This window comes from Geotrypetes seraphini, chromosome 4 (assembly GCF_902459505.1).
Source record: "Geotrypetes seraphini chromosome 4, aGeoSer1.1, whole genome shotgun sequence".
In the NCBI taxonomy this organism is placed as follows: domain Eukaryota; kingdom Metazoa; phylum Chordata; class Amphibia; order Gymnophiona; family Dermophiidae; genus Geotrypetes; species Geotrypetes seraphini.
The window spans coordinates 226,334,188-226,359,541 of NC_047087.1; the positions used below are offsets into that span (position 1 = coordinate 226,334,188).

The window sequence follows — 25,354 nt, forward strand, 5'->3', positions numbered from 1 at the left end:
TTTTTCCCTTTGTTGTAAAGTGTTTGTACTTGATTAAAGTGTTTTGAAATTGGTGGGCACTTATGAGTTTTCTACCAGCACATGCATGATATTTCACATGTTCCCTATTGCAAGGATAAAATCTAGTGATATCAGTTTGGTTTGTGGTGGTATTGTGTGGCTGGTATTTGCTTTCATGTGTTGTCATCCCGTGGCGCACTCTAGTGGTGAGATGAAGCGTAGACTCTGTTAAACATTTTCTAGCAAATACGTGACCATTTATCTGTGGTCTTTTGCCCTTTATGTTTTAGAGGCGTATTTCTTTCACTCCCTCACAGTTTTCTTTCTCTGTACTCTTTCCTCTTTAACACTTCGCCTGCTAGCTAAACCTGGCAAACTTCTGCCTTTGGTTTCATTCAGTCAGGAAAAAAACAGTGGAACGCACATTCCAATGATAACTGAGCTGGGTAAGAAGTGCCTTTTTCCTTCATGGCCACGTCTTTTCCTTTCTACCTCCATCAGCTTCTTTATTTGTCTGGCTGTAGCAGAGGGGCTTCCCTCCTGGCATTGCTTTGAATGCATTTTATTTGTGGTTCTGGTTGAAAACTGACTGTCTTGTTCTGGCCTTTCTTAATGATTTTTCTGTTCACAGAGCATCTGTCAACCTTTGATCAAACTTGGTCTGACCTTGCGGCTGTTTCCATAGCATCTTTTTCACAACTCATTTTCTTTTCAGCCTAAGCTCTTCTTCTTTTCTTCTTTTTTTTTTTTTTTATTCCCCTCCCCTCCCATCCATCTACTTTCAGTACGGCTGACATATCTTTACTGTTTTTTTGCAAGAAGTCAAAGAAAAAGTGCACATTTCACAAAGAAGACTCTGGATCATTTCTTTCTTTAAGTTGTTTATTTTATTTATTTGGTTTTTTTTTTCTGCCAGGCCTCTCAGAAGCACAAGCTATGAAGCTAGAAGGAAGGCTGAGTTTAAAAACTGCTGTTTCTCAATAAGCCAGAATTTCATTGGGGATGGAGGGTGAGGGTGGGGTAAAGGCACAGTTTTTCCATCAGCGGTGTATAATTCCTCTTTGTTGAGCCCCATCTCACTCAGGACACTTTGAAAATCAGAGCAAAAAAGAGGCAAAAACTCGCATGACATTTACATAGTTAGTAATGTAGGCTACCTTTAAGACCTGCTATTGTCCACTGACTCATGCTATTTTAGCTCAGGCCCCGTTTTTATGCTGTGAGTCTTAGTTCTAATTGGGGACACTGGTGTAGCAAGGGTAAGTGGCACCCCCTTCCCCGCTCTCTTCTCCGACCCCCTTCCCCCGCTCCTTCCTGACCCTCCCTGCCACACACACACCCTGTTCTCTCCACCCCCCCCCCCCCCGTACCTTTTTAACTTTCCAGGTGGAAGCAGTATCACAAACTTGCACCCGTGTTGGCTATCCCTCTGATGTCACTTCCTAATTGCAGGGCCTGGAAGTGACGTCAGAGAGAGGCAACACTGACGTGGGCAGCAAGTTTGTAATGTTGCTCACTTGCATAGGGAAAATTAAAGAGGTACGATGGAAGGGAAGGGTTGCACATGCATAGTGAGGGGATCGGGAAGGAGCAGGGGTGTGGAGATGAGAATGGGTGCTGGCACCCCTACCATGACTGTGCTCATGATGGACCGCTGCTCCCCTTACTACACCACTGACTGGGGATTAAAGTAAGATAACAAGTCTTAATGGTAGCCCACATTTATAACTCCCCCTCTCCCCCCCCCAAAAAAAATGACCTAACTAGTGACATGGATCTAGGTAGGCAGCGTGAAATAATATCATAAGGTATCTTAGAAAAAATAGGGGAAACAGAGACAAAAAAATTAAAATTACCAGTACTAATCTGCTGCTGTCATTTAGACAGTACTAATCTGTGGTTTTTTAAAAAAAAACCACTGTGTGTAAAAAAATTGAGCTTGGAAGTAATTTCCCTTGAAAGGAAATCTATGCAAAAAAAAATATAGTGTTGCTAAATAATTTAGGATATTATAATCCAAATAGATCCCCTCTTTTACTAAGCCTAATAGGATGGGCCAATGCGTTAAATGCACCAATGCTCAAAGGGATTGAACGAGCTTTGGAGCATTTGCCCTGTGGAACTCACTCCCGCAGTTTAGTAAAAGGGGGCCAAAGTGATTCTGATATTCCCTTTGCATCATTCATAGTTCACTTTTATTAATTTGTTTGGGGTTTTATTTGCATTCTGTTTTTCGTAATACAGTATTCAACTTTTTATTAGTGCTGTAGCTACTGTTTGTAACAATTTTTTCACCTGAACTTCCTTTTCAGCTGGGTATATTGAGGTCAGTTTTCAAGGGAGTTAGACTGTCAATTTTGAGAGTTAGGCTCGTAAATTGGCCTCTTTGATAATTTACTACAGCTAATGGGCCCATTTTCAAAAAGCAAACATGTCCCAAAAAAACGGTATAAAGTAGCACTTAGATGTTTTATTTGCCAAAACGTACAAATCGCCATTTTCAGAACTTATGTTCTAGATGGTTTTCTATACCGTTTGTCTTTAGTTCATCTAAATTTCAAGGTGGCCTGTTGAAAAGCCATGTTTTGGGCAGGACTATGGTAGGCTCATGACTTGGACATTTTGCAGTGATAATCTAAACATTTCACAAAATGTCCAGAGTATAATTTGGATGTTTGGGGCTGGACCTGTTTTAACAATGAATAAGTGTCAACAAGGTACACAAAATAACAAGATGACCACTGCAGGCATTAAGGCATACCCCTCCCCCCCCCATACTCTCCCAGTGATCACTGATCCCCCACCCACACCCCTCCAAAAATCTGAATGAAATAGTACGTACCTGTCTGTATGACAGCTGCAGATGTAATGGCCAGTCTCAGTAGAGCAGCAAGCAGATGCTTTGAGTAGCCTGATGGTCAGTGCAGTGGAATGCAGAGAAAGGGACTCAGGTCATATCCCACATTTGTGGTGGAAATTGTGAGCCTATCAAATCCTTACAGGCATAAGGGCTATTGGGGTAGTATACAATAGGGTGCAGCAGCTGTTGGGTGCGTTTTGGAGAGCTCGCACACAGTGTAAGAGAGGTATGGTGAGATGTGTGTCCTGGGATCCTTTATGTGAAGTTCACTGCAGTGCCCCCTAGAGTGCCCCACTGGTTTGCTGGCATGTCTGTGTGGCTGGTCTACTAAAAATGCTGGTCCCTCCTACATTCCAATGACTTGTTTTGTGTGTTTTTCTTTTGGATGTTATTTTTCAAAAACAGTCAAAAAAGATAGACACACTAAAGTCCAACACATCTAGAAAGATCATTAAAAAAAAAAAAAAAAAAAGACCATATTCTCTACCCAATTTTGGATGCACTTCACAAAATGTCCAAAATTGGGCAGAGACTGGTGTCCAGCCCCCCTCCCCACCCTGTTGTCCAAGTGTGGAAGGGGCCATTGCTCCTCTGTTGCCAAATGAGATATGGGGCAGCAGTCCTTACTTTAATGAAGTACATATTGCACCATCGAGCTCAAGTAGAACCAGGCAGAGGTATGCAGCCTGAGATCCTTACAATTCATCAATGAGCTCATGTACTTCTTTTGAATGGCCTCAGAAACCGATGCTAATATGAACTGCCAAATGTCGGGGGACCAAACTGCCAGACAGTTTTGGGGACTGGTGTTCCACATTCTTCTGTTGTTGGAGCAAGATGCCAAAACTCTTGTCATCTTAAAATAAGAAGGAGCATCTGCAATAGTATACAGATGAGTACCGTGCTGGGGAAACAGACTTCTATATAGCCCGCCGTTTATTTTGACTCCTCCCTATGAACCTTCCTATTGAACCCTTACTCCCCCCCCATGACGCTTTCCTTATAAGGTTATGGTGTTGCCCCTCCTTTCCCTTCGCCTCCTAACTGGATTATCTGTCTTTCCCTTCCTTCCTTGCTTCCCCTTCATTCCAACCTCTTCCTTCCCACCATCCCATCTTTATTTATTTTGGAAGCCCAGAAAATCCCCTCCTTTGTAGCTGACCTCTCCCATGCATTCCAGCTGGTATATTTTTCTCTTCATATAAAATTAATGGGATTTAGACATTTCAAATAGCTGAAAACAGAAGTCACAGTGTTTCAAGGAATGTTGTTATCCTTGAACTAATGCACTCTTATCAAGCACCTGTTCTTTGAATTACGCAAAACTGTCCTTGTGTTTGGTTTTTAAGTGTTGGAATTGCATACACATGTAAGACAATTATGACATCAATAATTACAAGAATGTTGATGGTGAGGAAAACATATGATTTGTCCAATTCCTTCATTACCATGTATAAGGAACAATAAACCTGTTCACACTTCTAGATAACTTTTTAAATGATAAGTGAAAGTGAATGTTATGATGTCAATCACTTTATGTTGGCAGTCTAAATTATAGAGTGGAAGTGTAGGTATTAAAATATGAACTTTATCAAGCTGGTTGATTAGAAAGTTGTTTTTTGCTGAATATACACTGCTAGAAGGATGCTGAAGAATAAGAAATGGTTCGTTCCTCGAACTGCAGCAGTATTAAGAATGACCTTTACAGTTTTGAAAAGGGTTGTGTCTTACATTTTTAGTCTGGTATATTAATATACATGTAGTCAGAAGTCTCATTTAGTTTTACAGTTACCATCTGCTAAGGACAGGACATTGATGAGCAAAGCTCCAGTTTTATAGAATTCTTTAATGGGAGAGCTAAAATAATATAATTTTTTTTAAGCTTTCTATAGAAAGTTGAAGACACTGATCATTTTTATTAGTTTTTTTAAAGGAGATTGATTGGGAGCATGGTTTACTTGAGTAGATAGAAACATGATGGCAGATAAAGGCCAAATGGCCCATCTAGTCTGCCCATCAACAGCCAGTGTTTTAGAATGATTGTAACCAAGGCTGACCCTGAGAGTAATATTTGAAATTTATCATAATGCGAGTTGTTGTATGAAAATGTTTTTATATATTTTTTTCTGCTTGAGAAAGAATTTTATATTGGAGACTTTAATAGTGGAAAGGGTAGATGTGACTCGCTTGTTCACTCTTTCCAACAATACTAGACTAGGGGGCATGCGATGAAGTTACTAAGTAGTAGATTTAAAATAAACCGGAGAAAATATTTCTTCACACAGTGTGTAATTAAACTCTAGAATTTGTTGCAGGAGAATGTGGTAAAATCAGTTAGCTTAGTGGGGTTTAAAAAAAGTTTGGATAATTTACTAAAAGAGAAGTCCATAGGTCATTTTTGAGCTGGCTTGGGTAAATCCACTGCTTATTCCTAGAATAAGCAGCATAGAATCTGTTTTGCTACTTGGGATCTAGCTAAGTGCTTGGGACCTGGGTTGGTCACTGTTGGAAACAGGATACTGGGCTTGACGGACCTTCAGTCTGTAACAGTATGGCAATTCTTATGTTCTTATCTTATGGCGGCCAAATAGGTTGAAAAGGCGATGGTGAAAGCTAGATGAATGCTTGGATGCATAATGAGAGGAATGGACAGTAAGTAAAAAGAGGAATTGATGCCCCTGTATAAGACTCTGGTGAGACCTCATGTACAGTAGAATATTGTGTACAAATCTGGAAACCACACCTTCAAAAAGATATGAATAGGATGGAGTCAGTCCAAAGGAAGGCTACTACAATGGTCGGTGGTCAACATCATAAGGCGTATGAGGACATACTCAAAGATCTCAATATGTTTACTTTGGAGGAAAGATGGGAGAGGGAAAATATGATAGAGACATTGAAATACCTACATGGCATAAATAAGCATGAGACCTGTCTCTTTCAACTGAAAAGAAACTCTTTCAACTGAAAAGAGATGATGTTAAGAGGTGATAAGCTCAGGAGTAATTTAAGGGAATACTTACAGAAAAGGTGGTAGATGTGTGGAATAGTCTCCTGGTAGAGGTGGTGAAAACAAAGACTGTGTCTGAATTCAAGAAAGCATGGGACAGGCATGTGGATCTCGTAGGGAGAGGAGGAGATAGTGGATGCTTCGGATGGGCAGACTGGATTGGTCATTTGGCCTTTATCTGCCATCATGTTTCTATTTGTATGTGAGTGTGTGTTCACATACCTGCACTCAAACTGCAATACTTGACCCATAACTCTACAACCTACTGGCCATGACCACAGACTACAAAACCTTCAAGAAAGAAATAAAAACCCTTCTATTCAAAAAACACATAAAACCCAACTAACACAATCAGGAATGTCCCAAGCATCACCTGCATCACTTACAACTACTACATATGTACCTCCAATATCTTGACAACTCAGATGTAATCCTTAGCAACTCAAAAAAATGTACAAACTACTCCCTAAATACTTCTAATCTCTGGACAATCCATTTGTAATCCGCCTTGAACCGCAAGGTAATGGCAGAATAGAAATCTCTAATGTAATGTAATGCATACATGACTAGAATATGGCATTTACATGTGAATGTGTTCAAATATGTGCATAAATGACTAAGTTTCCAAGTTTATTTAAGATTTGATGGATCGCTTAATCAAACTTCAAAGCGATATACATAACTAAAAACCATACAACTTTCAGGAGGTCAAAACATGCCACATATATCCACAAACAAGACTTATGCATAGTGAGGGAAGAGGGAAAGAAATACAATATTTTAAAGAAAATAAGACAAAAAGGGATTTGGACAAAAGGGAGGGTAACATAAGTAAGAAGGTCACAGAGAAGACCCTAAGGAGTGATTCAAGACAAGAGTGCTAGCAGTTGAAGGCATCTTTAAAAATAAAGCATTTCAACTTATTCTTAAATCGGTCTAACATGTGTTCTTCCCTTAAGTGGATAGGTAGAGAATTCCACAGTTGTGGAGACTTACAGAAAAGATGCATTGCCAACGCATATTGATATCCTTGAGAGAGGGAACTGTAAGTAAATACCGATTGTTAGACCTAAGAATTCTTGTAGGGCAGGGCTGTCAAAGTCCCTCCTCAAGGGCTGCAATCCAATCGGGTTTTCAGGATTTCCCCAATGAATATGTATGAGATCTATTAGCATACAATGAAAGCAGTGCATGCAAATAGATCTCATGCATATTCATTGGGGAAATCCTGAAAACCTGACTGGATTGCGGCCCTCGAGGAGGGACTTTGACACCCCTGTTGTAGGGGCATAAGGAATTAAGAGTCTATTGATGAAGGCCGGAGCTTTATGAAGAAGGCATTTAAGGGTTAATAGACATATTTTATAAGATATTCGGTAAGAAACTGGAAGCCAGTGTGCTTTTTTGAGAAGCAGCGAGACGTGATTGAAGAAAATCCTGGAGAAGGACCGATATTGTCTGGCAAAGTTACACAAGAAAATGGAGTAGATTCTGCGCCATTCACGGAGGAGGGTGTTTATGAGCAACTTGAAAAACTGAAGGTGGACAAAGCGATGGGACCAGACGGGATCCATCCCAGGATACTAAGGGAGCTCAAAGAGGTTCTGGCGAGTCCTATTAAAGACTTGTTCAACAAATATCTGGAGACGGGAGTGATTCCTGGAGATTGGAGGAGAGCGGATGTGGTCCCTATTCATAAAAGTGGTCACAGGATGAAGCAGGAAACTACAGGCCGGTGAGCCTCACTTCAGTTGTTGGAAAAATAATGGAAGTGTTGCTGAAAGAAAGGATAGTGTACTTCAGGGGTGTCGAGCTCAATCAGAGAAGGGGCCAAAATCTAAAATCCAGCCTAAATCGCGGGCCGAATGGTTTACTGAACAGTCATAAACTGACAATGTTAACCAGAAATGTGAATTTAAAATGAGTGGAACAATCTTTTCCTTAACAGTGCTGTTAACCAACTCACATGCTATCAAGCAAAACAGTAATATTGGTATCAAGCAAAACAGTAATATTGGAATGTACCTAAAATGCTCATTGTTTTGTTTTCTGGCTAGATGTCTGACACCGTTTTCCCCGTATCAATGAGTCAGTGTTCGGTTTTATTTCTTGGGCTGTAGCAACCCGCAAAACAGCATGGAGGTTGTCATCGGTAATGCGTGATCTGTGCTTGTTTTTGTTCAGATTCATTATTGAAAACATCTGTTCACAAAGATAGGTGCTCCCGAACATGGATAGAATACGGGCAGCATGAAGTCGGAGCTCTGGCATTGAGTCAGGGGGCAGTAGAGGGTAGAAGTCCTCAATTTCAACATCCTGAAACCTTGATTTCAGGCCACTGTCAGACTGAAGCTCGATTATCTCCATCTGAAGGTGATGGGGCACATTGTTGACATCAATTGTAAAAGGATTGGCAAAGATGTCAAAGCCTGAGTGCTGTGTTCTAAAGTCAGAGAAGCACCGCTCAAATTCACTTAGTAAACGGCTAACTTTGGTAGCCAGCCGACTGCAAGGAAAAGTACCAGAAATAGTGGTTGAGATACTCAAACAAACGGGAAAGTGGGCAAGATTGTCCTGTTCCAGTTGGGACTTCCATAGTTGAAGTTTACGCTGGAATGCTGTGATCATGTCAGACATCTTCGTGATGATTTGTTTGCGTCTCTGCAGCTTCAGATTCAGTTGGGCGAGATGCTCGCATATGTCATACCATCATAGCAAAATCACATAGCCAGGCGGGATCCGACAGTTCAGGCAAGGGCTTTCCTTTACTTTCCATGAAAAGAGCAATTTGTTCTCTGAGCTCAAAAAATCTTTTGAGGACTGCGCTCTTGCTCAGCCATCTTACTTCTGTGTGGTATGGCACGTCTCCATGCTTTGCACCTACCTCCTGTAAAAACTGCTGGAACTGGCGATGATTCAGGCCACGTGCCCTTATAAAGTTAATAGTTTTAATGACTGTGGTCATTATGTCATTCATGTCCAGAACTTTTCCACACATAGCCTCTTGGTGGATAATGCAATGATAAGTAATCAAGGGTGTGTGGCAGTGACTTTTTTGTATTCTTTCCTTCATTAGTCCAACCAAGCCTTTCTTTTCTCCGCACATTGAAGGTGCACCATCGGTAGTTAGCCCCACCAACTTTTCCCAGGGTAATTTAAAATTATTTATAGATTTCTCCACAGCCTCAAATATATCTCTACCAGTCGTCGTCCCATGCATGGCAGCTACATCCAAAAGTTCCTCAGTGACAGAGAGGTCGGTCTTCGTAGCACGTATAAAGATGGACAGCTGCGCTGTATCAGTGTTGTCTGTGCTTTCATCGATAGCAAGTGAAAAAGCGAGATAACTGCATGCCTGTTCGGCCAGCTGTGATGATAGATTTCCTGAGAGTTCTTGAACTCTGTCTGCAATGGTGTTTCTTGACAAACTGACAGTTTGAAAACTCTGTATCTGGTCTGGGCATACTTTCTCACACACTTTTAGCATGCATTGCTTCAAAAAGGCACCCTCTGAAAAACACCTTGAAGTACGGGCAATTTCTTCAGCCACTATAAAGCTTGCTTTCACTGCAGCATCATTTTTCGCTGTAGCCTTTGTAAACATTTGCTGCTGTGATTGTAGTTTGCCTTTTAGTTCTTTAACAATTTTATGCTTTTCTTCCAAAGTATATTTGCCATACTTAACATTATGTTTGGTGTCAAAATGACGACGTATATTGTACTCTTTCATCATCACTGTCTCATAACACAATATACACACTGGTTTGCCCTCACTAAGCACAAACATGTATTCATTTTCCCATTTGTCATTAAATTGTGTGCCTTCACCGTCAACTTTTCTTTTCCTGGACATTTTGGGATCAATATTGGCAGTAAAAGATGTAGTTTATTGGAAATCTGTGTTAGAATGAAAAAGTCAGTCAATAAATGCCTGGCTGGGTACAGATAGCAGATTCTGTTGCAATTTTTATGCCTACACTTTATGCCAGGAACTGGCAGCTTCTGCTGTGTATTTTTTTTACATAGTTCCCCCCCCCCCGACGTCCGATTCACCCCAAGCAGGACCGCTCGCACGCACCTGCACCCCCACCCCGAAGGACCCCCGACTCCCCGACTCCCAACACGATTGGGGCAAGAGGGAGCTCAAGCCCTCTTGCCCCCCCGACTCCCCGACACGATCGGGGCAAAAAGGAGCCCAAGCCCTCTTGCCCCGCCGATTCCCCAACTCCCCGACAATGTCGGGCCAGGAGGGAGCCCAAGTCCTCCTGGCCCTGGCGACCCCCCTCCCCCCCCGCTAGTTGTTTGGGCCAGGAGGGAGCCCAAACCCTCCTGACCATGGCGACCCCCTACCCCCACCCCGCACTACATTACGGGCAGGAGGGATCCCAGGCCCTCCTGCCCTCGACGCAAACCCCCCCTCCCCCCATCGACCATCCCCCCCAAGAACCTACGACCCCCCTGGCCGACCCCCACGACACCCCCACCCCCTTCCCCGTACCTTTCTGTAGTTGGCCGGACAGACCGGAGCCAAACCCGCCTGTCCGGCAGGCAGCCAACGACGGAATGAGGCCGGATTGGCCCATCCGTCTCAAAGCTCCGCCTACTGATGGGACCTAAGGCTCCCTGGTCTATTCTGATTGGCCCAGGCGCCTTAGGCCCCACCAGTAGGCGGAGCTTTGAGACGGATGGGCCAATCCGGCCTCATTCCATCGTTGGCTGCCTGCCGGACAGGCGGGTTTGGCTCCTGTCTGTCCGGCCAACTACAGAAAGGTACGGGGAAGGGGGGTGGGGGTGTCATGGGGGTCGGCCAGGGGGGTCGCGGGTCGGCTGGGGGGGTGGTCGGAGGTTCTTGGGGGGGGCGGTCGATGGGGGGAGATAGATAGCAAGTACGGCCGGCAAGATCACAAGCCTCCTATGTCACCGCGCGTCATTGTGATGGAATGCAGCGGCGTGCAGTGATGACAGCGCAGTGCGGGTCACATTGCAAGGCCTGGCGGGCCGGATTTGGCCCGCGGGCCTTGTGTTTGACACATGTGCTCTAGACCAGTGTTTTTCAACCGCTGTTCCGCGGCACACTAGTGTGCCGCGAGATGTTGCCTGGTGTGCCGCAGGGCCGTCATCAGGGCAGTACTACCAGTCCTGCATTCAGGGGCCCAGAGCTGACAGGGGGCCCGAGGCAGGGGCGCCAGTAGCTCGCCAAGGCAAATTGAGTCGATCACCCAGGACTCACTTTGTCTTGGCGATCTAATCTATCGAGCCGATAAGTCTTCTTCTCCCCGACGTCAATTCTGCAGTCGGAGAGGAAGTTCGGGCCAGCCAATCGCTGCCTGGCTGGGCGGAACTTCCTCTCCGATTGCAGAATTGACGTCAGGGAGAGCATGCGTCGGCTTTGGGGCCTGTTATCCATTGGTGGGTCCTGTTCCCCGATGGCAGCGGCAGTGGCAGTGGCTTGGGGAACGGCAGGGAGAAAGAAAGAAAGGGGGCAGGCAGGGAGACAGAAGGAAAGAAGAGAAACAGAAAAAAAGAAAGGGGGCATGAAGAGAGGAAGAAAAAGTTGGGGGAGGGAATGAGGTGTGGAGGAGAGAAAGCATACAGGCTGATAGAAGGGAAGAAAGATTGGATGCACAGTCAGAAGAAGAAAGTGCAACCAGAAATCACCAGACAAGGTAGGAAAAATGATTTTATTTTAAATTTAGCAAAGTGGAGGCAGTATTACCACAGTTTTCAAAGGAATTTGCCCAAATAACTTAATAGTTAACTGGGTAAATTCCCAGAGATGAAAACTTCCCTTCACTTACTATGCACAGTTCTGAATTTATATCTGCTGTCTATATTTTACAATATGGTCACCTTTTACTAAACCGCAATAGTGGTTTTTAGCGCAGGGAGCCTATGAGCGTCAAGAGCAGCGCTGGGCATTCAGCGCAGCTCCCTGCGCTAAAAACTGCTATTGTGGTTTAATAAAAAGGATGGAGGGTATATTTGTCTATTTTTGTATGCTATAAAAACCAAATACAGAGAGAGACTGAGAGCTGTTGACGAAGAGCTACGTGTGTGTCTTTCTTCGATTCCAGCCAGAATATCAGCTTTGTGTTCAGCCAAACAGGCCCAGGTTTCGCACTGAATAAAGTATTTTATAATTTTTCACTATTCTGTTTACTTAATATTTCATAATAAAGTAATTATAAAATACTTTTGTTGTGTTTATTTGATTCCTATTCAAGAGAATTACTTTATATATAGTCAATATAGGCACAGAGTTAAATTTTTTAACATTTTCTAATGGTGGTGTGCCTCGTGATTTTTTTCATGAAACAAGTGTGCCTTTGCCCAAAAAAGGTTGAAAAACACTGCTCTAGACCATCATCACCTGGCTGTCTGGCATAGAAAAGCCTAGTCGTCCAGCACAGAGGCAGCTTAAGTCATCTTGGGGGTGGGTTAGGAACCCATAGAGAGGAGGACCCATGCCCATAAGCCCCTGTAATCAATGCATTGATACTTAAATATGTGCACTGCCCTATACTCCCCAAAACCCTTTTGTACTGGCATATAAGTGGCTCCTGCAGCCATAAGGGCTATTGGGGTGGTAGATAAGTGGGTCTAGGGGATTCTGGAGGTGGTTTGGGGGGCTCACCGTCAACTATAAGGGAGCTATAGTGAGGAGAAGCCATGGCACCCTTTTTGTGAAATTCACAGAAGTGCCCTGTAATGTACCCCACTATTTAGGTGGCATGTCTGGGTGTGCAGTCCATCACTTTGCAGACCCCTCCCACGTCCAACAGGGCTTATTCTAGGCATTTTGGAGTTGGACAGAAAGTTGGACGGAAATGTGGTATATAGATGGACGATTTAGTGGCTTGGACGATCAGATCGTCAGGAAGTATAATTAGACAATTTTCGAAAGTAAAAAAAAAGTTGGACATATCTTTCAAAAATGTGTCTTGGACTCTTTAACATTGAACGGCTTGCGAGATGGACATAAACGGACTTAGATGTCCCTTTCGATTATGCCCCACCACGTGTTTAGATTATATTAGACAGGTTTCTCAAACTGCACATCATGATTGTAAAATTGTAACCCCATGCAATGTTAAATTGTAACCTTATGTAATATAATTTTGTAACACTGAATGTTAAATTGTAGCCTATTCTGAGCTCTCTGGGGAGGATAGGATATAAAACTGAATAAATAAATACATACATTTTGGAGTGGCGGCCCACCAGCCGGAGAGTACATGCATCCCTCCTGCTGGATTTTTACCTTAAAAGGTACGGGGTGTGTGTGTGTGTGGGGGGGTCTACTGGTTAGGGCAGGTGTTGTCTCTGGAGAGGGGGTGTCACTGGGTAGGGATAAGTTCCAGAGGGGTGGCAGAAGCAGGAGGGAGTTGGAATTCCTCCTGCAGGGGGATTTGTCAGGGGGTTCTGGGGTGGCAGCGGGAGGGAGTGGGCATCCCTCCTGCGAGCTGACTTTGGGTTTCCCTTCCACAGCCACTCAGCTGATCATGGCAGGGAGATTTCCTTGCTGCGATCAGATGATGGCAAGAGATCACGAGTGATTCTCTAACTGGTGTCTGTGACATGGGTGCCGGTTAGAGAATCAGGGTGGTTAGGTGGGGTTAGGAGTTTGTCCATTAGGGAATGCATGATTCTGTATAGTACGCCAGTCTGCGATTCTCAGCTGCTTCACAGAATTTACCCCATACTGAGGGAACGAGGCAGGAGGAGAGAGGAGAATTGAAAAAGAGACAACAGCTTCTGGAAACAGAGGAAAGACAGCAAAGCAAACAAGTAACTGGAACCAACATAAAACTGTCCAGAAAACAAAGGAAGAATAAAGTGTTTTATTTGGAATTTATGAATTGAAATATGTTAGCATTGGCAAATTTTAATTGTAGATGTCTTTGTACTGTATTTGGTACAAAATATGGAGCCCCTTTTCAGGTTTTGTATTTCACAATATGCCAGGTAATGGAGAGCTTTGTTTTGCTACTGGTAAGATAACATGAAAATCAGGTTCTTTGAGTATATCTGGCAAGATCTGTTGTTATGCTTTAAACATGGATGACCTGGGACTAAAATGAGTGGTGTGTGAGGCTCTGCTGTCATTTACTGTGTTACTGTAGCTACTACCCTCTAAGAAGAAACATAGAAACATAGAAACATAGAAACATAGAAATAGACGGCAGATAAGGGCCCACGGCCCATCTAGTCTGCCCACCCTAATGTCCCTCCCCTACCTTTGCCCTGTGAATAGATCCCATGTGCCGATCCCATTTGGCCTTAAAATCAGGCACGCTGCTGGCCTCAATCACCTGTAGTGGAAGACTATTCCAGCGATCAACCACTCTTTCAGCGAAAAAGAATTTCCTGGTGTCACCTCGTAGTTTCCCGCCCCTGATTTTCAATGGATGCCCTCTTGTTGTCGTGGGACCCTTGAAAAAGAAGATATCTTCCTCCGCCTCGATGCGGCCCGTAAGATACTTGAACGTCTCGATCATGTCTCCCCTCTCTCTGCGCTCCTCGAGCGAGTATAGCTGTAATTTGTCAAGCCGTTTTTCGTATGGAAGATCCTTGAGTCCCGAGACCATCCGGGTGGCCATTCTTTGCACCAACTCCAGTCTCAGCACATCCTTGCGATAATGCGGCCTCCAGAATTGCACACAGTATTCCAGGTGGGGCCTCACCATGGATCTATACAATGGCATAATGACTTCCGCCTTACGACTAACGAAACCCCTTCGTATGCAGCCCATGATTTGTCTTGCCTTGGACGAAGCCTGCTCCACTTGATTGGCAGACTTCATGTCCTCACTGACGATTACCCCCAAGTCTCGTTCTGCTACCGTTTTTGCTAGGATCTCGCCATTAAGGGTATAAGACTTGCATGGATTCTGACTGCCCAGGTGCATAACTTTGCATTTTTTGGCATTGAAGTTGAGTTGCCATGTCCTAGACCATTGCTCCAGTAGGAGTAGGTCGTGCATCATGTTGTCGGGCATTGAATCTTCGTCTGTTGTGCATTTGCCCACTACATTACTCAGTTTGGCGTCATCGGCGAATAATGTTATTTTACCTCGAAGCCCTTCTGCCAAGTCTCTTATAAAGATGTTGAATAGGATTGGGCCCAAGACTGAGCCCTGTGGTACTCCACTAATCACCTCCGTCATTTCAGAGGGGGTGCCGTTCACCACCACCCTTTGGAGCCTACCTCCAAGCCAGCTCCCAACCCATTTCGTCAATGTGTCACCTATTCCTATAGAACTCATCTTGCTCAGTAACCTGCGGTGTGGTACGCTATCGAATGCTTTGCTAAAGTCCAGGTACACGATGTCCAGGGACTCCCCAATATCCAGCTTCCCTGTCACCCAGTCAAAGAAGCTGCTGCCATGTTCAGCTGGCCAGTCTTGCCTAATAGTTGGGGAAGCCCATGCACCACCCCTATTTTGGATGCTCGGGAGGGGGTATGCACCAGCTCATCCCTCACCTCAGACAGCACATTGCCCTGAGCTGCCCCTGAGTTCTTGGGCCTGTTCTTATTAACATTTTTGTAAGTGATATTGCTGAAGGGCTGATTGGTAAGATTTGCATTCTTGCAGATGATATCCCTGATGGTGTGGATAACATGAGGAAGGACCTAGCAAAACTTGAGGAATGGTCCAGAATTTGGCATCTAAGATTTAATGCTAAGTAATGCAAGGTCACAAAAACCTGAGGAAAAGGTATTGTTTAGGGGGTGAAGAACTCTTATGCATGAAAGAGGAACAGGACTTGGGTGTGATTGTGATGGTCCTAAGCTAGCCAAACAGGTTGAAAAGGCAACAGTGAAATCTAGAAGGAGGTTTAGGTGCACAGGGAGAGGAATGACCAGTAGAAAAAGGAGATATTGATGTCCCTGTATGACTCTGGTAAGACCTCATTTAGTATACTGTATACAATTCTGGAGACCACACCTTCAAAAAGATATGAATGGGATTAAGTTAGTCCAGAGCAATACTATTAAAATGGTGCATGGTTTTGCCATAAGGCTTACAGGGACAAATTTCAAGATCAGGTTTTCATAATAGAGAACCTAAATGGGCCGCCGCGTGAGCGGATCGCCGGACTTGATGGACCTCGGTCTGATCCGGTGAAGGCATTTCTTATGTTCTTATGTTCTTATCTCAATATATACTGTATATACGAGGGTCGTTCAAAAAGTATCAGGCCTTTATTTTAAAAAATACTCATATTCAGATACAACAATCTTATACTAATTTCCTTCAAAGTAGTCCCCTTGGTCTGCTACACTCTTCTTCCAATGGTTTTGCCACTGTCGGAAGCAGCGCTGAAACGCCTCTTTTGAGATTGCTCGCAACTGGTCCATCGCATTCTGCATGATGTCTTCTCTTGACTGAAATCTGGTCCCTTTCAGGGGCATTTTCAGCTTGGGGAAAAGCCAGAAGTCACAGTGTGCTATTTCAGGAGAGTAGGGAGCCGGAGGAATCACAGATGTGTTGTGTTTGGCCATGAAACTCCGTATCAAATGTGAAGAATGGGCAGGTGCGTTATCGTGATGAAGATGCCAATTGCCCGCTGCCCACAGGTCTGGCCGTTTGCATCTCACAGTGTTACAAAGGCAACACAGAACTTCTTTGTAGTACCCCTTGGTGATGGTTGTGCTGTGTGATGCGTGATGGTTGTGCCGTGCATGCATGATGGTTGTGCTGTGTGGTGCGTGATGGTTGTGCCATGTGGTGCGTGATGAACCATGCCACTGGAGTCAAAGAAGACGGTCAGCATGACTTTGACATTGCTGCGGACCTGCCTTGCTTTTTTTGGCCTTGGGGATGCTGAATGCTTCCATTGTGATGACATCATCTTGGTTTCTGGGTCATACCCATAAACCCAGGACTCATCACCAGTGATCACTGTGCTGAGGAAGTTGGGATCACTGTTCACTGTCTCCAGCATTTCCTATGCGATCACCAAATGGAGTTTCTTCTGCTCGATCGTTACAGCTTTGGCACGAACTTCGCTGAAATTCTCCTGAAGCCCAAATCCTCAGTCAAAATGGAATGAACCGATCCAATGCTGATGCTCACCTCATCTGCAAGTTCTCTGATCGTGATTCAATGATCCTGCATCACCAGGGTCCTCACTTAGTCAATGATGATCTAATTTCTGGATGTTGAGGACCTACCAGATCGTGCTTCACTTTCCACTGATGTGCGGCCATCTCTTAAGCAGTTGTCCAACTCCTTTATCTGTGTGGTGCCCATTGTTTCGTCCCCGAAGGCCTATTGAATCTTGTGGATCATTTCCACTTGGGAATCGCCAAGCTGTACACAAAATTTAATGCAGTAGTGTTCAACTTTTTTTGTCATTTTGTCAAAAACAAAAATCCATCGGCGCTCACTTACACTTCCTCACTCATCGGCGGTCTGCCGGCAACTGACAGCTTCTTTAGACGAGACAAAAAATCAAGCATGTGCATTAGGGTTGCCTACATGCATGCACCAAACCATGCCTCCCAAGCTTTATTTGTTTACACAAGAAAAATTAAGGTCTGATACTTTTTGAATGGCCCTCTTACTTTGGAGGAAAGATGGGAGAGGGGAGATATGATAGAGACATTTAAATATCTACATGGCATAAATGCACAAGTGAAAAGTCTCTATCAGTTGAAAGGAAACTCTGGAATAAGGGGGCATAGAATGAAAGTAAAAGGGGATAGATTCAGAAGTATCCTCAGAAAATACTTCTTCACAAAGAGGGTGGAAAATGAAGAGATTATGATCATCTGGGACATTCCAAATCCAGCTGATAGCTTGATACATCAAAACCAGACATTATGGCAAAGGAAAAAAAACATAAAAATAATATTGACCATTGAGGTCTGACTGTCAAGCAGCCATTCTATGGAGTGAATGGAAAAATAAAAGATCTTCAAGTTCCAAGCACTTTCAGCTTTGTTGTGCTATTTGTCTGGAACAGATTTCCTGAGTCAGGGCATCATGCTCTCTCTCTGGTTATATTCAAATCCTGACTAAAAATTCACCTTTTAGACTGATTTTATATCTTGACTACTTCTCTATAATATGTTTTTCTAGAGACGTATTATTCGCTGACGGTCCTTGAAAGCAACCACCAGATCAGATTTTTAGGAATTGCCAAATTAATATTGGTTTGCTTATTATGTAAGTTTGTATTGACTAGATGGCAAGGTCTGTGGCACAGGAATTGTCGCTTATATGTGCCTCTACAGTGCTGTATATGCCTAGTTAGGCTTTAGAAAAAAAGTGGTAGTAGTAATAGTATCCTATAGTCCATCAGTTTTGGTTTTTTTTAAGAGAAGCAGTTGGCATGAACATTCTGCAGTTAATGAAACAGGACATTTTTAAGGAATTAATGATCTGTTGTCTAGGGGCCCTTTTTGCTAAAGTTTAACATGTGCTAATGGACATTAGTGCGCGCTAAGCACCATGGGACTCACAGGTATAAAATAGGATATACACTTACCCCTCCATATTCATGGTTTCACGGTCTGCAGTTTCGGTTATTCGCGGTTTTTTGATCGAAGGCACAGAAAAAAATCACTGCTCCCAGCTGCACTTTCTTCACTGGAACAGGTCAGGTTATTCGCGGGGTTTTTTTGTTTTTTACAGAAAAACCACGAATAACATATGAAAATATATTCATGGTTTTTCTCTATTCGCTGCCTTGCCATTCCCCTATCACCGCGAATGCGGAAGGGGAAGTGTAAAGCATTTAGCATTAGCGCACACTAAGCTTTAACTTAAGAGGGCTGATTTTCAAAGGGAATTGTCCCTGTAGGAGTAGCTCATACCTGAAAAAGTCCCACACTTATTCAAACTGTGTCCTGAAAATCCAGGTTTGTCTAAGTCAGTGCTATCCAGCTAGTGTTGGGGCAGTATAGGGATGGAGTCTGCATGGAGCCAGGAGTTATCTGGGAACCATTGATATTCAGTGACACATGGTTAACTTAGAGCCCCCACCAAAAGGCTGTCCTAAGTTAACTGGATTTTTAGTATAAATTGTAAGCCACTTACATATGCCACATTAAGTGGGATATTAAGTATTAAATAAACTTGGAAACTTATCCGGGTATCACCTATTAATATTGGCAGTACCTGGGTAATTCCTGATGGGGAAGAAGTGTGAAGTTATAAAATTTGCGGATGACACTAAACTCTGTAGCAGGGTTAGAACTGTGGAAGAATGTGAGGACCTACAAAGAGACCTGAACAAACTGGAAGAATGAGCGAATAAATGGCAAATGAACTTCAATGTAGGGAAATGCAAGGTCATGCATATAGGGAAAAAGAACCCGATGTTCAGCTACCAAATGGGGGGATTAGTACTAGAGGCAAGTAACCTTGAAAAGGACTTGGGTGTGCTGGTGGACACAACAATGAAGTCAACAGCACAATGCGCAGCAGCCTCAAAGAAAGCAAACAGAATGTTGGGTATTATTAAGAAGGGTATTACAACCAGAACGAAGGAAGTCATGCCGCTGTATCGCGCGATGGTGCACCCGCATCTGGAATACTGTGTCCAATATTGGTCGCCGTACCTAAAGAAGGACATGGAGATACTTGAGAGGGTTCAGAGAAGAGTGACAAAAATGATAAAAGGTATGGAAAACCTTTCATACGCAGACAGGCTAGAAAGGCTGGGGCTCTTCACCCTGGAGAAGCAGAGACCCAGAGGAGACATGATAGAGACTTACAAGATCATGAAGGGCTTAGAGAAGGTGGAAAGGGACAGATTCTTCAGCCTATTGGGAACTACAAGAACAAGGGGGCACTCGGAGAAATTGAAAAGGGACAGGTTTAGAACCAATGCTAGGAAATTTTTCTTCACTCAGAGGGTGATAGACACCTGGAATGCGCTTCCGGAGGATGTGATAGGACAGAGTACATTAAGGGGATTCAAAGAGGGATTAGACAAGTTCCTGAAAGATATGGGGATTGAGGGATATAGATAGAGGTAGAGATAGGATTATGGAAGGGTATAGGTAGAAGAAAAATGGGGAATGAAAGGTTTTAGACAAAGGATCACTTACAGGTCATGGACCTGATGGGCCGCCGCGGGAGTGGACTGCTGGGCGCGATGGACCCCTGGTCTGATCCAGCGGAGGCAACTTCTTATGTTCTTATGTTACCTTGTACCCAGACATTCAATGATTATTTCTGGATAGGGGCCAGCACTGAATATCTGGGTCTCATTAATGCTGACCACTGCGGGCTGAATGCCATCCAGAATTCTTTACAGCTTGTAGTAATATATAACAGACCTTTCATTAAAACTGTAGGTAAATTGACCATAACTTTATAGTCTGCAGCAACTTTTCTGAAGATTTTTGATTACCAGTAAAACCCTTATCTCTCTCTGCTTTATACTCTGCACTTTTTCACAAATAATTATTTGTTTCAGTAGGTACCTTGCACAATATCCGCAGATTGACTTCAATGGCCAAATTTGCATAATAATGTTTTTGAAAGCATGTTAAAAGCTGCTAACACTATAATTGTAAGCTCATGTGAAGAATACATCTAAAAATACCTAACTAACCTCCCCTTTTACAAAAGCGTATCACGGTTTTTAGCGCTGGCCCTGGTGGTAACAGCTCAGATGCTTATAGAATTCGTATGAGCATCCGAGCAGTTACCGCTGCTGCTGGCGCTAAAAGCCACGCCACACTTTTGTAAAATGGGGGTAAAAGAACATTCAAAAATCAAAAAGTATTTATGCAGGGACTATCAACCAACAGCCAGAACTGATGAAGGAAAGACCTCAGTGTCCCCAAGGGATATATCAATAATAATATCCAAAGGACTAACCTAACACCAAAAAATTTTTGAAGTAGGAGGTACATCCTTGGTCAGAAAAACTCCCATTCTTATTCTTATGTCATTGGTCAATATTTCAACATCATGCAACCAGTATCTGTAAAATAAATATGTCAGAAAAACTTATCTTTATATACTGTAGAATTGTAGATAGTCCTCTTAACAATCAGCACATAGCAAGGATGGCAGGTTGGCACAGTTCAAAGTGCTTAGATGACGTTTCCAATTCCTTGCGGTCAAAATGCTGCTATCTCCAAATTAAAAAATCCAAGCTCCAAACCATCGGATTCCCAACAGGGCCCCTGTTTCACAATTGCTTCATCAGGGGAACCGAAAATCAAGCAGGATTCAAAAAAACCCAAGGTGGCACCTTTTCTCTTACTGTAGGTTATAAACTAAGCAGATCAGACCCTTATGTCATAGAACAGGCCTACCTGCAACATACAGAATATAATATAATTTTTGAAAAAGTCCTTTTTTTAGAGTAATAAAGCCATTTAAATATATATTAGAAACATTTTGCTTGGAGGTTTCAGCAAGGTCAGTTTTCACTGTTGGTTAACCAGACAGCTGGCAGTGCCATAGAAAGCTCTAAAATCTATTTAGATCTTGAGCTCCTAGGCCAAGACTGTGCCAATATCAGTTTAATTTATATTGATATCCCTATCTGGAACTAGTAGGAAATAGTAGATGATTTAGGTAAGAATACAATAACAAAACATTTCTGTTCCTTATTCAGTGTAATATGCTTTCAACTAACTAGTGTTATGTGATTCTAGTGAATGACTCCAATGTTCAGTTCTTGGACCAAGATGACGATGATGACCCAGACACCGAACTGTACCTCACCCAACCATTTGCATGTGGAACAGCATTTGCTGTCAGTGTGCTGGACTCCTTAATGAGTGCCGTAAGTAAAAACACCAATACTATATGGACTTGTGATGCAATTTTCTGGCTACTGTAGGATCTTCTGAACATGGTCCTAGGCTAACATTGTTGGTCTGATTTACCTGGGGTCATTTGTTTTGCTGCTTTTTTTTATTTGATAAGAAGTTCTGATGCTCCATGGTGATAATCTTGGGCCCAATATTCACAAGCTGTTATGCAATTAGTAGTGAGTGCTGATTGCACAAGCAGTTTTTAAAGAAAATTTCCACAACTTATACTCAATCGCTATAAACATGGATGGGATTTGGGTCTAGAGCAGGTCTTCTAGTTATACAGAGCAAGGAAATCAATTGCTTACCCTAGTGCAGTGTATCGCAAACTGTGTGCCTCACGAGATTTCAGGTGTGCCGCCAGATGCTGGGGAGGAGGAGAGGTGCCAGGGCAGGATTAATTCTTCGAGGGCCCCTAGAGGCACACAAGTATACTGGGCCCTCCCTTCCCTGACCATCCCCCATCCCCTACCCGCCCATGACCCTCCCCCATTTATCTGTTTTCTTATTTACTTCTTTATTTCCACTTGTATTTTTTTAAATTCAAAACAAACAAAGATTATCATACCAGTGCACAGTTTTTCTTCTATGCAACTCCCAAACATCTCTGAACAAATCCCCCTTCCTTCCCTTCCCACCTGCTTACCCAGGACTTTAACTCTGAACCCTTTCCATGCATATATAAAAGTGTTCAAATATTTGTAAAGCAGTAATACTATCCGAAATATAAGTCTATATTAATAATCAAGTTTGCAACTCCTCTCAACTGCCTCACTCTATGTCGACCAACTGTAACCCATATGTATGTATAAACAACAAAATCTGTAACTCTTCTAATACGAAACAACAAGGCAAGCAGTCCACTAAAGAATCCAACATGGAACAAAATAAGATCAGCAGAAAATAAGGAGATTCAGATCAGGTTTATTCAAGGTGCGCCCAAGAACCATGCCCAATTCATTTCGCCAAACAAGGCTAGTCAGCGCTAACAGAAAACCACATCTTTCATATACACAAAACACAAATACACCTTCACCCAGTATGGAATAAGTAATCACAAACTAAAAATAGAAATATGTAGATAAAGGTTAAACTGAACCACCAAGAAGCCAAACTGCATACAGTGAAACACCTCAGAAACAATGACACATAGCCCACTAAAACTCTGCAAAATATAAATATAACAGATGTAAATTTGAAGAAACTGACAAAAAATCACCACTTTACAAATTAACAAATAGAAATAAAACAAAAATTGAAAATAAGAATATACCATTTTATTGGACTAATCCATTTTTTTCAATTAACTTTCAGGGGCCATAGCCTCCTTCTTCAGGTCAATATAGTATACTGCTGTTACGTTTTACTGTCCTGAACTGAGAAAGGGGGTTTTGGTCTCTAAATGTTAGTAAAAAAAATGTATTAAAATTAGTCCAATAAAAAGATTACAGTGAGACGACCGACAAACCTCCCTCCAGCAGCGTTAGCAACAGAACTCTAAATACCCTGCTTTGTGGCCTTTTCCCGTCAGTGATTCCCTCTGCCGCATCACTGATGATGTCATCAGGCACGTCCTGTAGGCATTTAGTTGGTGCAGGTGCCTCTCCTCCATCCTGGCATCTCTCCTGTTCTCCATGCCTTTTCTTTTTCAGCACCCACCGACTGGTGACTCAGGGCCCTGTCTGTAGGGCCTCAGCGCATGCGTAGATGTCGACATGACAGGACCCTGAGACACCAGTGGGTGGGTGCTGAAAAAGAAAAGGCATGGAGAGGAGGAGGAGAGGCACCAGTGCCAGCTGAATGCCTACAGGATGTACCTCTCGCCATGAGAGGCACATCCTGGAGGCAATCAGCTGGTGCTGGCCAGGGCCATATTAAAGGGTAGGCCCAGTAGGCACGGGCCTGGGGCAAAAAATGGTCAGGGGGGCCCACCGGTGCGGTACTTTAGGTCCATTTGGGTCCTCGCAGTCCGGGCATTTCTCTCCATAACTAGCCCATCTCCCTCACCCTCGCTGGATTTGCCGACAGCAGCACCATCACCCTCCCCCCCCCCCCCCGGCACAGCCGTACTCCCGTTAATCTTCCTATCTCTCCCTCCCATTCGAACCCCGCCGACCCTCCCACCGCACGATGACTGATAAACCTCCCTCCAGCAGCATTGGCAGCAGCACTCTAAACAGGGTTAGGGGTTTTCATGTAACATCTTTATATTTGAGAATGGCCAAAAAAGATAGACGTACTAAGGGCCAAAACAGCTAGATAAGTTATATTTTTTTTTAAAAAAAAAGATAGACATCTTGCAGTTTTGAAAATGAATAGTTTCTTTGCTGGAGATCTGGCCATCTTTCCAAAATGTCTAAACACGGACTTAGATGTCCTATTGGAAATGCCCCTCTATGTATTGGATGTGAAAGATGTTATGTTTGAGTCTGTTTCGCCTTTTATTAATGATTCCTTGTGATTAGAAATAGTGCCTAAAGCTTGGAAGACTGCGGTGGTTAAGCTCATTTTGGAAAAAAAATCTTCATTGGATTCTAGCTTTCATGTAATTATAGGCTACTGTCAAAATTTGCCATTTTTATCTGTTTTGGAAAATGCGGTTCTGACTCAGATTCTTGATTTTGTAGAAAAACATGGTGACCTTTCTGAGTTTCAGTCTGGTTTTAGGATGTTTCACAGTACAGAAACACTTTTATCAGATATTGTTGATGATTGTTGTAAGTATTTAGATAGAAGGGATGAGGTTTATTGATATTATTGGACCTGAGTGTTGCCTTTGATATACTTGATCATGCAATCTTGTTATCTAGACTAATGGAAATAAGGGTTTGTGATGTTGCTCTACATTGGTTTAGAAGATCTTTTTTTGGAGCATTGATTCCAGAGTGTGTCCTGATATCCAAATCAAAAATTTTGAAGTATGGTGTATAGATACTAAAAAAGGAGCCCAAGGAGGCCTCAACGAAGTATGGTGTATCTCAGGGTGCCTTATTATCACCATTACATTTCAACCTTTATGTACAACCAAGTCATACTTCTTTTAAATATGGAATGCATATTCATTAGCATGCCGATGATATCCAGTTATATATTCCACTAGCATCTGTTTGGGATAGTCAACTGGTAAAATTAAGGGATCGTTTACTTGAAATTAAGCATTAGCTAGTGTTAAATAAGTTGTAATTAATTTAATCAAAAAGTGAAATTTTATGGATTTGACAAAACTGGAAGGTGGGGTTCTGGCAAGAGGGAATGGGCATCCCTCCTGTCGATGTTCTTTTAGAGGGGGGTGTTCCAGCAGGAAGGACTGGGCATCCATCCTGACGATATTCTTTTAGAGGGGGGAGGGGGAGGTTCTGGCAGGAGGGACGGGGCATCCTTCCTGCCGATGTTCTTTTCAGTAGGGGGGAGTCTAGAAGAGGGACTGGGCATCCCTTCTGCCAATGTTCTTTTTGAGTGGGGGGGGGTCTGTCAGGAGGGACTAGACATCCCTTCTGCCGATGTTCTTTTCGAGGAGGGGTTTTCCGTCAGGAGGGACTGGGCATTCCTCCTGCTGATGTTCTTTTTGAGGGGGGGATGTTCCATCAGGAGGGACTGGGCATCCCTCATGCCGATGTTCTTCTCAAGGGGGGTTCCGGCAGAAGGGACTGGACATCACTCCTGCCGATATTCTTTTCAAGAGGCGGTTCTG

General features: G+C 43.2%; 1 protein-coding gene across 4 annotated transcripts in view; it reads left to right on the plus strand.

Annotated features, from left to right (window-relative positions):
* The window catches only part of KCNMA1 (potassium calcium-activated channel subfamily M alpha 1), a 1,372,671-nt gene that overhangs the window by 1,237,058 nt on the left and 110,259 nt on the right, over nucleotides 1-25,354 (plus strand). For all 4 annotated transcript variants that reach the window (XM_033940852.1, XM_033940853.1, XM_033940854.1 and 1 more), the window contains one exon: nucleotides 21,502-21,632. In XM_033940852.1, the coding sequence (XP_033796743.1) occupies nucleotides 21,502-21,632 (131 nt within the window). The remainder of the gene's footprint in view (nucleotides 1-21,501; nucleotides 21,633-25,354) is intronic.